The sequence below is a fragment of the Martes martes genome, assembly GCF_963455335.1.
Source record: "Martes martes genome assembly, chromosome: 1".
Classification (NCBI taxonomy): Eukaryota; Metazoa; Chordata; class Mammalia; order Carnivora; family Mustelidae; genus Martes; species Martes martes.
Window position 1 is genome coordinate 138,509,364 of NC_137888.1, and position 13,700 is coordinate 138,523,063.

At 40.9% G+C, this 13,700-nt stretch overlaps 1 protein-coding gene across 4 annotated transcripts in view; it reads right to left on the bottom strand.

The window, feature by feature from the left end:
* THRB (thyroid hormone receptor beta) overlaps positions 1–13,700 on the bottom strand; it is a gene marked incomplete at its 5' end in the record, with an annotated part of 375,783 nt that overhangs the window by 56,484 nt on the left and 305,599 nt on the right. For all 4 annotated transcript variants that reach the window (XM_080809566.1, XM_080809568.1, XM_080809565.1 and 1 more), the window contains one exon: positions 12,400–12,660. In XM_080809566.1, coding sequence (XP_080665692.1) covers positions 12,400–12,660 — 261 coding nt within the window. The remainder of the gene's footprint in view (positions 1–12,399; positions 12,661–13,700) is intronic.

The window sequence follows — 13,700 nt, forward strand, 5'->3', positions numbered from 1 at the left end:
TAAAACTTCATGAAAATAGATGTGGGCTTACAAATAGCCTGAGCTAATTAAAACTGATGATCAGAATAAAAAATTTAAATGTTCACATCATTTATAGATCAATACCACGTACAGGAGGACAACAGGGACTTCCTCTGAAATTGGCAACCCAAGTAAAAAGACGTATCAACAAGCAGAAGACCGTATCTGACACACCAGATACTCCATGTGTTAAGTGAAGATGAGTGAAGTGGAATTCCTGCTTCTGAAACAGCCCAAGTTAAATTCTTTCTTATTCTTCTCTAAGGCAAATGTCAGTCAGCAGAATTTTCATTATTATGTGGCCGTCAATAGAGTTGCTGCGCATTTCAAGTCTAGACCCAAAGCTCGTCCGACATGTCTGTCTGGAAACCCCACGCTGGAAGCAGTCTCATTGAACTTTCTATTCTCAACACACAATGCAGATGGGGCATACAGAATACACTTAAGAACACTTTTGGTGGGGCGCCTGGGTGGCTCAGGGGGTTAAAGCCTCTGCCTTCAGCTCAGGTCATGATCCCAGCGTCCTGGGATCGAGTCCCGCATCGGGCTCTCTGCTCAAGAGGGAGCCTGCTTCCTCCTCTCTCTGCCTGCCTCTCTGCCTACTTGTGATCTCTCCCTCTGTCAAATAAAGAAATAAAATCTTTAAAAAAAAAAAAAAAAAAAGAACACTTTTGGTATAAATCAAGATGATCTCAACCTCTGGTGAATTCCACAGGCATGTTCCGAAGCTGTAGTAAGATAAGGTACGCCCAATAGGTGCTTTACTATAGTAATAATTCATGACAGCATGAGGAAAGAAATGATTCATTCTGAGTGGGAGTGGAGAAACAAGCACAAAGGAAGTGATACTTGGATGGGGCCTTCGCGGAGAACGTGAATAAAAGAGGATTTGTAAATGTGTTTTCAAAAACTGGATCTACTTCATGTTGGCACCCTGAGAACCACATCTAGAAATGGTGAATTGGAGCTCTTCATTTTATTTCAAATATTAAAATAATCTAGAAAGATACATAGTAGATGTCAAGATTAACTGAAGGTACATTCCAATCTCAATTGTTTTGTCATTTAGTAGGATTGGATTATGGAAAGAAAAGAAGGCCCAGTTAAAGCATGAAAAGTGAATAAAGAGGCAGCATCTATATGTTATACTCAGAGGCCTTCAGATCGTAGAGAATCTGCTTTCTGTCCCTACTACAAAGAAAGGTGTCCCCCAGGGAGGTATCATACTGTTGTTCCAGTCTTAAAACTCTCATAGGTGACAGAAAAACAAATAACTTCGACTCTTGAGACATTCATCCTTAGGCTACTGAATGGTTGCTTAATAAGTGGGCTTCTAGAAAATACACTTTCTTCCAACCCTGCGAGATAATGAACGAATTCATCAATAACAATAGAAAACTCACATGAACATGTAGGCGGTTTGGAAGACTGCAAACCATTTCTGAATCACACACTTAAATTTTTATAGGAACAAAAACATCATGGGATATGACAATTTTTTTTTAGCATTTTTGCCAAAAATACATAATCTGATTCTAATCATGAGGAAACATCAGTCACACCCTAACAGAGGGAGGCTCTACACAATCACAGGCCTGCATTCTTCAAATATATCAATGTCATGAAGAGAATGGTCGTGACACCCCGTTACAGATCAAAGCAGACGAAAGAGATGCAAAAGCTGCATGGACTACATAATCTTGGCCTGGGTCCTGAACCAGAAACAGAATATGTGGTGATGGCCTGGAGCAGCCCTGTCAGGAGGGATAACACCCATGAAAATCTTCAGGGACAATCCTTTCTCCAGCCCCGGTCTCAGCCCCTACCTCTCCTCCTGGGGGGACAGGGAGTGGAGAGGGGACAGTTTGTAAAATTTCCATAAAGTCTCTAGATTAGATAATAGTAGGCGTCAATGTTAAACTTCCTGATTTTGAGAACTGTACCATGGTTTTCTAAGAGAATTTCTTTGACTTTAAGGGACACTCTAAAGTTTTTAGAGTTCAATGAGTATGATGTCTGTGACTGACTCTTACATGATCCTAAAAAATAATCTGTATATATACAGATACAGACATACTTTCTCTCTCACACACACACACACACACACACACACACACTGTGCTAAGGCAAATGTTGCAAAATGTTAATAACTGGTGAGTCCAGATGAAGGCTACGTCGGAGTTCTCTGTATTATTCCAACTTTTCGGTAAAGCAGAGAGTACTTTAAAATCACAGGTAAAATGGAATTTATAGGTTTGCCTTAGCAGATCTTCCAATAAAACATACAGCTCACTCAAACTTGAAGATGGTTCTTTTCTACCAATTTCGTTTTTCCAGTTCAACACTTAAAAGCAGGAACCAGCTAAAAAGGTAAGCCAATTTGCAATAAAACAACAAACAAAATCAAACCCCCTCAATTCACCTAGGAAAAGTGTGTCAGAATGATTTAGTGTTGTAATTTTGTTTTCTTTTTTTAGTGGTGGTCACCACACTTATATTCTTGATATTGCAAAACTTCTTCTTTTTTAAAAAATCATAGAATAGACATTTGTTTCCCTTGTTTGGAAGAAATGAGACTCAAACATAGAATGATTACTTCAAAGGAAACTTAAGAATGAGCATATCATGTGTAACCAGAGAGGGATAATAAGAAAGCACTATTCCCTATGTTCAGCTATAAATATTAAATGGGATGAGCCCATTGCAGATACCTGTTTCCTTGGAAACCATTCAGTTGAAACTCCTGCAAAAATTAACATGTATTTTTTTCCCTTAAAGGGCAGGAGCTTCTTTTACTTACACATTTTTGACCTTTAGTTTTATATCTTAGGCTTATTATAAGAAGTTCTTTCCAGATCTAGGCAAACAAAGAGCAAAACAAGTATCTTTTCATTAAGTCTGAGGCTGGAGTTAGGACAATATGGCCTGTATAAACTGCATGTTACGGGGTAACTATGGATAGTTGGGGTCAACTTTGCCACTCACCAAATATTGCCATCTAGACTAGTAGATCATCAACATACACACAGTATTCAAACTCAAATGCCAAGTAACTTCGCAGTATAGACATTCAAATTAAATTGTCATATTTGCAATACAGTTCTATGTTTTAATAGGCAGCGAAGTTTAACAAAGTCAAGTCCCTTGTATAAGTCAATATTGGCAAATGTCATGGGGACAGAGGTTTGCCAAAGATAATTATTCTGTACCAGGTCAATGCCAGGGAGGATGGCTTTGGCTCATGGAGGATTTCTGACTCTTATTTCCAAAGCTCAGTTGATTTTGGATTTCTGGTATCTTTGCAGTGTGGATAGAGAAGTGGGATCATATTTACTTTAGTTCAAGTCAAGGTGGCTGAATTGGTCCAGAACCTGAAAGACTGATCTCTAAATATAGCTCATATTAGTATCAGCCACATAGCAAACTACAGAGAGAAACCATCTGTGTGTCCATACAGGTCATACATACAAGTAAGTGAAATGGCATCCCAGTGTACTTGACTATTTTGTCTGCACTGCCACTGTGTTTTTCAAATTTTATTTATTTATTTGTCAGAGAGAGAGAGAGAGAGAGAGAGAGCACACAAACATGGGAGCGGCAGGCACCCCGCTGAGCAGGGACCCTGATGTGGTTATCAATCCCAGGACCCTAGGATCATGACCTGAGCCGAAGGCAGAAGCTTAATCTGCTGAGCCACCAAGGCACCCCTGCAATGTCGCTAGTATGCAGGCTCCCTTGGTGTGGAGTCTCTGCACCTCCAGAAGTACTCAAACCCAGAGCCTCTGCCCTGGAGAGGGGAGGATTATACTGGTCACCAACACTGTCAGAGGAATAGGCTTATTGGGGAGCATGCGTATGTTTCCAGAAGCTGACAGGGGTTCTAGAAGCCCAGACTTATTGGGGAATTGAGAATGGGCGTCTTTATAGCCTGAAATCTTCTGTTCCTGGGGGAAGCTGTACAACAAGAGAGGTTAAGACCACTGAAAGAGACGGTGAAAAGCGGTTGATTGCCCAATTAATCCTGGAGCTGCTATGTTTTTCTGATAATCATAGTTTAGATTTTGGGGATTAGTACTAATTTAATCTATTTTGTCCTGTTTTCCCCACCAAGGGAAAATACAGTTATTGCATTAGAGAGGTACTTTAAAATAGAATTGCAGATTAATGTCCTTGGGTTTTTATGGGCAATTAATCTCTGAATACATTCCTTGCTGGAGAGAATTAGTGATTTATCCAAGGTTAAATACCTGGTAAATGTCAGACCTGAGAGCCAAACCATGGTCTTCTGTTCTCAATATTCCCCATGCGCCTACCGAGTGCTGGGGAACATTCCTAGGATTTAAAGCAGAAGGCCAGCTCTTTAATTTGAGGATTCTTGAAATACTTTTCTCCCCCCAGCTTTATTGAGGTATAATTGACAAATACAATTGTAAGATATTTAAGGTGTACATTGTGGTGATTTGATGTATACATACATTGTGACAGGATTTCTCCCATCTGGGTAATTAACACACCCATCACCTTGGATATTTTATATATACAATTGTATATAAATGTATATAATATTGTATGTGTAAATATATACAGTGTATGTGTGTGTATATGTGTACATATATATATGTGTGTGTGTATACACACACACACACATATATATCTTCAGTGAGAACATTTAAATTTTACTCTTTTAGCAGATTTCATTCTACATTATAGTGTTATCAACCTTGGAATATCTTGGTGGCCCTGGATCGACATGCATTCACACATTTCCAAATCTGACTGAAACATGTGTGTTCAGTGTCTTTCTTGGCAAGGTGACATTTATCTTTTAGAGCGCCGCGTCACAGACTTCACTGTGGGTAAATGCCACTCCTGTTGCCCAGCACACAGCCTGACAGCACGCACAGTGGCCTGTGGCAGTCCTGACTCTTACTCTCTCTCACTCTTTCCTTCACTCCCTGCTCTCTTCACCCCTTCCCTGCTCCTTCCATTCTCTTCCTTCCATTGGTGTTACTGGACCCTGTCAAGGGAGAAAGGAATCTGGCCCCGTTCATCCATGTGGAGATGCTAGAGGCTTGACAAGCTATCCAGTCAGGAGGTTTGCATTTGGAAAGACCACAGAGAATTCAGGGCAACCTGTGGGAAATGTCTGGGCAAGGGAAAGGCTTTGAATTCCAATGGTCACCTATGATGTCTTTGTAAGGCTGACTCTCCCAATAGTAAATTTTCAACCTCAGTGCCAGCTCTTACAAGTTAACTGACCACATCGTACCCTATTTTGTCTGAAAACTACCTGTTGGAAGCATCAAGAGATTTGACTATTGTATCTGTTCCCCCTTGTGTCCGTAATATTCCCAGCTTTAGAAACTTCAGTCTGTCAGTATCTGCTTAGTGGTTATTCTCACATGGGGCGGGGGCGTCTATATCCCTAACACCCAATCTGCTTCTCATCTTTCCAAGCTTCATTATAAAAATAATACATATAGAATTCCACAATTCTGTGAGAGAGGATTCCCATTTTACAGCTGAGGAAACGGAGGCTCCAACAGGAGGAGAGACTTGCTCAAGGCTCAGTGGCCGGTAAGAGCAGCGCCAGAATTTGGCCTTAGACTGTACGACAAGGAGTCCATGGCTCCTCTCATGCCAGGTCTCACTGCCCTGCACCTTCTTCTGAGTGTAGACCAGTGTTTTCCCTGTGGCTTAGATTCCTTCCTTGGGATGCCTGCAATTTCCTTGCCTTTCTGTGTCATGAGACATTACAATGATGACGAGCTCTAGTGCTGGAGCCAGACTGCCAGAATTCAAAGTCCAGTTCGGCTCCTTCATACTTTTCTGGGTTTCTTATTTATATTTGTCATTAACGACAGGGTTTGAAAACTATCTTTGTTGTTGCCATGGACTCTTCCTTCAATTGTTTATGCCTCTACCATAGTTGTATATGTGGTGTTTTGTTTTGCTTCTCTTCGTTTATGTATATGTGGTTGTCAGTGTATTTGAAGGTCAGAAAGGGTGACAAACACTGGAGAAGGGGAGCCCGAGGCTAGAGAATGTTTCTATTCTAAGAATAGTTATCATGTTGTCTCTACTAAGTGGCGGGCACTATGCTGGATGCTTTAAACACATGATCTTTCGTCTTTACAACAAATCTGAAAGCCAGATATTATGACCCCATTTAAAATGAAGGGGATTGAGAGACAGAGAGGGTAAAAAAACCTGCCCTGAGCTGGTCTCTTTAAGAGCAAGAAGTCCACCTAAGTCTGTCTGACTATAAAGCATATGAGCTTAACTTTTAAAGAAAACTGCACCTGGTACTAATATTAATGCCTTCTTACTGTACAAAAATCTTGCACGCAGTTGTATATGGGGTTAGTATTAGCATCCTTTGTTCTCCTCGTTCCTTTTTAAGCTACCTAGTGTTACAGGTTGATGTGTATCCAGGACTTTTTGTCTATGCACATTTGTGCATGCACAGTGACACAGATTTTTAAAACTATAAATGGGAGGGGCACATGGGTGGCTCAGTCAGGATCCCCCGCCCTTTGCATGGGGCTTTTTGCTCAGCAGGGAGTCTGCTTCTCCCTCTGCCTCTGCCCCTCCCCCAGGCTTGTGATCTCACTCGCTCTCTCAAATAAATAAATAAATAAATAAATAAACAAACAGAAACATATTTATAAAAACCTGTAATTGGGATCCCACTATACTTAGTGCATGGTAGTTTCTCTATTTGGTATTCCTAAAAGCACCTCCTTTTAAGAACCTGTTTATTCTTCCAGTGGATACTTTAGATATGCCATAGTATATTCGAACATTCCCCTGTGGATGGACATTTGGAGTGTTACTGATTTTTCAGTAACAAAAACAAGGGTGCAAAGAAAACAGGGGGACACGGATCTTTGTCCCTGTGAGTATATCTGTGGAACAGAGTATTGTAAGAGGGATGGCTGGGTCAAAGCATATCTGCATTTTATGTTGTGATAGACACTGCCAGACTGGTCTTGGGAAGCCTGTGGTCCATCCACCGCTCATGCTGTATCTCAGTGAGAACTGACGTTGGATAAAGGAGCCTTGAATTTCTGATGTTCACCTCCTTTGCCATTGCCGTATTTCCAGTTTTTTCCTCCCCTCCACTCCAGCTGATCGCTTTCCTTTCTTTTCTTGCCCTCTATTTCTGTCTGTCCTGGTCTACTTACGGGTGCTCTTTCCTGCCTTTGAAGTATCAAATCACACAGCTCTCTTGCATCTACCAGAAGCTGGTGGAGAGCACTTATTCTCATGTGGATGGCTAAGGCTCGTAGAGTGCCCTTGAGGTATATGAATCACACGGGCGCTCTCAGCTGGGACCGCACACCCTGATGTATGGTGAGTCCAGGCAGAGTGGAGAGTGGAGATGGATGGAGCAGATGGTCGTACTAGTAGAAGGGCTCAAGCTTTTTAATCCCCAACCTTCTAAAATACTCATTTACCTGAAGATGTCCTTGTATTTTACTTAAGGACAAAGATAGCGATCACCCGCTGAAAATGTGAATGTCTAGCTTGAAGGATTATAATGCATACAATGACTTGGCTTTACATCTCTCATTTTTAGAACACTTTGTTATTTTGGTAAATGAGAATTATATATCATTTAAAATTGTCATCATTGATTTGATTCATTTTTTCCTCCTTACGAAGAGCATGAGTTAATAGTCTGCCCCTTTACTGACATAAGATACTGTTTTAAAAATTACTTTAGCTTGTCTAAATCTTGGGGACTGGCTTAATAAATTACAGCATATCTATAAGCAAGGATAATTTATAGCCAATAAAAGTCAGGATTCGGAGGGATACTTAATGACAAAGGAAAATGTTCATGATATGTCATTAAGCATTAAAAACTGGTGAAAAAATGGTATGTCTAGTATGATTCCAAGTTTATAAAAAATAGATACGCACAGAAAAGAGACTGAAATATAATAAAGATTTTTAACACTTCTTGTCTTTGGAGGATGGAAATAGAAATTATTTCTAAAAATTATTGTGTTGCACTTTTGATAAATTTTCAATTTTATGCAGAACATGGAAGGCTTTTTTAAAATGAGAGAAAATAACTCGTTAGTAAAATTATTTTGACTTCTTTTCCTCCTTGTCTTCCTAGGATCTAGGACTCAATTCTCTTGATAGTAAACACAGAACCGGCCTACAGAGAAAATTCAGTGAGATCACTGGATTGCTGCCCACCTTTTTCTAGTGCATTCAGGGAGGTGGGTCAATCCCTATCTTTTTTCTCCTACTGGGTTCCAGTGTATCAAAAAGGTCCCTGATTGACACTGAGCACAAACATCCAAGTACAGAGGCCTGACCATCTGGGTCCAGACCCTGCTAGATCCAGCTACAGGGGTGCATGCATCTAACTAGGACCCATCCTTGTGGAACTGGTGGGACCCTGGGGTTCTGAAGAGAAGTTCAGGAAGGCATGAGAGGTCTTCATGAAGGAGCCTCGTAAGTACTTAGAGGGGGATCAGGGCCCCCGCCAAACAGACTGGGATTCTCTGAAGGGTTCAAGTACCCGAGGAATGTGTTACCAGGCCGAGTTATTAAACAGAACATCCATTTGGCAATTAAGATAAACCGGGCCTAACCAAGCAGGATCAAGAAAGGTGAGTTAGGTAGCTCTCTAGGTGCAGTCAAGGAGGGGAAGAAAAATGCACATTCCCTGAGTGTCCACTAGGTGGCAGGCCCTTTCTTATACTAAGAGCTTAGGTGTCTGTTCTCAGGCATTTTCTCTGATATTCAGGTTTTTAAGAATCACACAGAGGGCTGGTTAAAAAACACAGATTCTTGGGCTCCTTTCCAAAGCTTCCAATTTAGCATTCTGGGGTGCGGCCTGAGATTCTGCATTTCTAACAAGCTCCCGATGCCTCTAGGGCCACGGGTGGGTGCGCTTTAAGCACCACCAAATACATTGTTTCAGACTCTGGGAGAAAAGGAGGTGTGGGCAGCAGTAGGATGTGGTCCTCATGGCTGAGCAGTCAGCTCGAACTGTGACAAAAACTCCAGGGAAAGTGTAGTATGGAGATAGACGGGCGGCTTGGGGTCCCTCGCTGTTGGCTGGAAATGGTCTCTGGTCTTGAGCAGATTGGAACTGTGGGTTCTGTGGCAGAATGTTAGGTCTCCAGAGCTCTCATTCCAGCTAAACGTGTTACCAGTTAATTTCTTTAGAATGACTGTAGCAGGGAGAAGGCCAGCTATATGCAGATTAAAATGAAAGCGGTATTCAGACTCAAACTGAAAACCAAACATTAACTATGTACCAAATATAGGCCAAAGGAAAAACATCAAGAATTATATAAAGCATGGATCAGTGATTCTCAAATTATTTGAAGTGAAGGACCATTTAAAAAAATATCTGGTCCATGATAGTACGGTGCACAGTTCTTTGGCACAAGACTTTCACCTAGCTCTGGCCGTGCATGACTCACCAGGCAAGTTTGACAATTCTCGATTGCTCCAGACCCCGTTTAGGGAGGTGGGTCCACTGATAATGCGTTTGAATGTCAGCAGTGGAGCCACACTGCTGTAAAAGTTTCTAAAGCTCTACTGCATGAACAGAGAGGACTAATAACAATTTGTAGGAGGGTACCCACTCACAAATGACATTTTGAGGTGCGCTGATCTGCACCGGCTAGATTGTGGACCTGAGAGATGGGCTTACTGTGCCACTTCAAGCAGGCAACTTATTCTTTTGGCTCTTGCACTGCAGGTCCTTAACTTTCTGTATCCTTCAGGGCCATTTAGTTCTTATCAAGTCCATTTGGGGTCCTTGAAATGGGGCTAGTTGGATGTACTTTTGGCTTTGATGCTATTGCTTTATGCTCAGACAACAAGGGTAATGTCCTACCCAGGGTAGGCACTTAATGAACACGATGGGATGAATGCATGGAATGGTAGGCCAGGCCTGAGATATCAAGCATGCCTGGGGGCTCGACAGAGAGAGCCAGGAAACACATGCCCGGTGTAAATGGGGATCCAAACAGAACTGTCCTCACCGGGATTTTATACAGGTGGCAGACAAGCAGAGCAGATGGAGAAGCAGCACCTCCAAAAAGAAATAAGTGACTAATTGAGTTGTTTCTCTGGCCTCCCTGATGCCTCACAAAATACAGATGTCCACTGTGAATGAGTAAGATTCAGTTTATAAAGTCATGGGCCTGACAACATAGGCTTTCCCATGGCATTTTCATGCTGAACCAAGCCATTGTCTCACGTTCATGCCAAGATGAACAGGGCTTGTTACTCTAGAAACTGCCAGAGAGTTTTCCTCAGTTTTTTTCCTTTTAATACTAGAATCTTAAGGAAGGACTTTAATGTAATAATTATATTTTCTTATTAAACAGTTCTCTGACTTTTAGCAAAGGAGAGCTGAATGAATGCAAAATGGATTAGCAACTCTAATCTACCCTGAAACATCATGCCCTAGCCTGTACTCACCTGGCCTCTTATTCTCCATTCCTTACCAAGCCCACAGTGCAGCACAAGGAATTTATGTGACTTAATGATGCATAGCTAATAATACTGATCACAGTAATAACGGTAGCTGCTACTTAGAGAGTCCCTAGGAGAGGTACTATATTAAATGTATGCTTAAATACATTATCTTTTTAAATTCCATCAACAATCACAGAAGTTTGCTCAAGGACAGAGTGGAAGGGCTAGGAGTCTAGCCAAAATTTGTGGCTTTAACCACTGCACTTATAGTTAGGGTCTTGGGTCCAAATAGACCCAAGGCTGTTTCTTTTTGCTTTCAAGGTATAACAACAAAAGAAGTATAGCATATTAGGAACTTTGGGTACTCAAGACCAAGATTTCTATAAATGGTAGAGACATAGGTGGATCCTATGAATGAATGAATGAATGAACAAATGAGTGAACATGGGCACCAGCTGTAAATGAATCAAATTTAGTTTGTGACTTTCTTAGATCATGAGGACACTAGTAGTTTCATGTTGGTATTTCGCTAAAAACCTACAATTGATGTGGTTTTGATGCCAGCTCATAAAATCTGAAGATACAATCTTGGTTACAAATTCTAAAACTAAATCTCAATTATATCTCAAACAAATTTGCACACACACAGACACAAACACACTTGTCTCATATGCTCTTTCAAAAAAAAAAGCTTATTTTGTTCTTTTTCTAAATATCCTTTTCAATTTCTCAAACCTCCCGAATTACAAAGGGGACAGGTAGTTCAAACACAAATCTTCGCAAAGAGAACATGTATAGTTTTGACTGCACTAAATCAGAGCTCATGTCACTATTTTATTATTTTTAGGCAATCCTGTTTTCAACTGAAACAGTCTACACACTCAACTTCTTGGGTCAAATGGTAGTTCCAAGGAGTTTTTGATGTGTTTTCAAAAAAGTTAAAGTGCCAGCACTTTTTTGACAGGATAAATAAATCATAGTTTATGTTCCAGTTAGAACAGTATGCAAAAGTCTCTCATGGCTCATTCATAGAAGTCTTTACAAACTTTCATTAATGTATGTTGGTGAGTAATTGCCAGATTTCCAAATACACAATTTAAAGCTTTATCATGAGTCAAAATTCTTCAAGAAGAACCAAAAAGACCTTATTTTCTCTCTATGCTAAATTGAAAAAGTATGGAAAGTCACATGGACGTAGACATTTAAAAACACAAATGAATTTACAGAGCAACATTTTGGGGAGCCCTAAGACAATAAAGCGATCAGCACAAAGACATCTGTCGGGTGAGGCAACCTGAGGTAAAGACCAGTTAAATCTAATGCAATCAGGAACTTAGGCCAGTTTAACACATTTTTTATGAGGTGACAACCTCCTAACACCATAATCTTGCCTTTCAGGAAGATGACACAGGATTTAATGAGTAAAAGAAAACAACTTAAAACCTCTCTTTTGAGCGTGAATTGTCTATTTGGGTTAAAGGTAGTCTTTGAGATCCCATTAGCTGCTGGCACAATTGGGAAAAGAAATGTGCATACACACACACACACACACACACACACACACACACACTTCAAAGCAAGTAGCTACAGAATGATAGCAATGTCTGTTTCTACTCAGATGTAAAAACAGAGTTAAAGCCAAAACTAACAACCCTTCTGCTAATCAGAGAAATAAAAATGTCTTCTCCCCAAGTGTCCAACGCAACATGCAACTGAAATTAACTGCTTTCCTTTGGGACTCATTTATTTATGTTCAAAAGAAGATTGGGGGATAAAGAAACCTTGCAAACACAACAGTTGGGGAAAACACATGGACACCATACATTGGAATAAAGGGAGCTGAGCACACAGCGACGATAGAAACTTTCTTTGCTTGTTGAAACACTGGATATTATGGTCTAATAGAAATCGGGTTACCTTTACATTTCTTCTCTTCCGTTTGGAAGGTCTGGGCACTTGCGATGCTCTGATCGTTCACATCGTCATGGTCCAGATGGAATATCGAGCTAGTCCAAGTGGCCTGGATGAGATGTGGTGACGACTGTTCATTTTTCAATGCGCCGCGCCTCTCCGCATGGCTCTTCCTATGGAGGCAGGCTTCAGACATTCCCACTAGCTTCCAGTCGGGTTCTCGGTCTGGACAGTGCTTTGGTTTGTCCCAGGCTGGAAGGCCATTTTCTGGAGGGTTGAAAAACACGAGATGACGAGCTGTTGGCATTGTCAAGATTTTGTTGAGTTGCAGTTTTGGAAGGCAAGTTGTTTCTCAATTCTTTGGGGCTGACAGTGTTCACATGCACCTCCACTTGACGGCAGTGATAAGATGCAGAATTTGTCAGCCTTGGGCATTTAGCCACCACAGTTGGATTGCCTGTCGGAGTAATCAACACATTCCCCCTTATTTTTAGTGCCTAGAAAGACATTAGTTCCTCCATAGAAAGGCTGTACTTTCGCCAGCCAGGCTTCCACAGCAATGGCCCAAGAGCAAGTTTACATCAATTTATGTGACTGCTCAGACGAGCGTTTGAGGTCTTGAGGGTCAGGGCTGGCCATGAACACTTTTTAGATCCTTAGGACATAAAACATCCAGGATTCAGCCTTGTTTGACTTGGGTTTTATCACAGGCTGACCTGAGGGGCACCCTGTTACTTAAGTGGGACATGCTCACGTGGTTCCTCAGGGAGTGACAACTCAGTCCTCCCTACAGCCTCCTATGCCTAATGGCCTGATACAAGGAGACTGGATCTTCAGATAGAAATTTGTAAATGGTTTCAATGTAGCTCCAAATTGGTAATGAGATCCAATGAAGGAAAGCAGACAGTGCTTTAGTGGGGGGGGGGGGGCAAGTTTTAATAGCTCTAATGATAGAACGATAAGTCCTGAATCTCACTAGTTGAGGTATAGGGAGTGAATTATTCATGTATATTGTGGCGTTTTTTTTTTTTCTATTTAATCTATAGAGACTTGAAGATCTACCCTCTAGAAAACAAGAAGAAATGGAATAATATAATCTAATGCAATAGTATAATGTAAACTTTCTTACCCTAACCTTCCCTTGTGGCAAATTTTACTTCCCTGAATATCTTTACTGTACATGACTATAAGGTAGAGAGCAAAAATGAGCAGGCTAATGTATATATTTGTATATGTATATACATTAAAAAACATAGTCCATCTGGTCACCCATATTTCTAGAAATTCTTAGGCTACTGTCTGTCAAA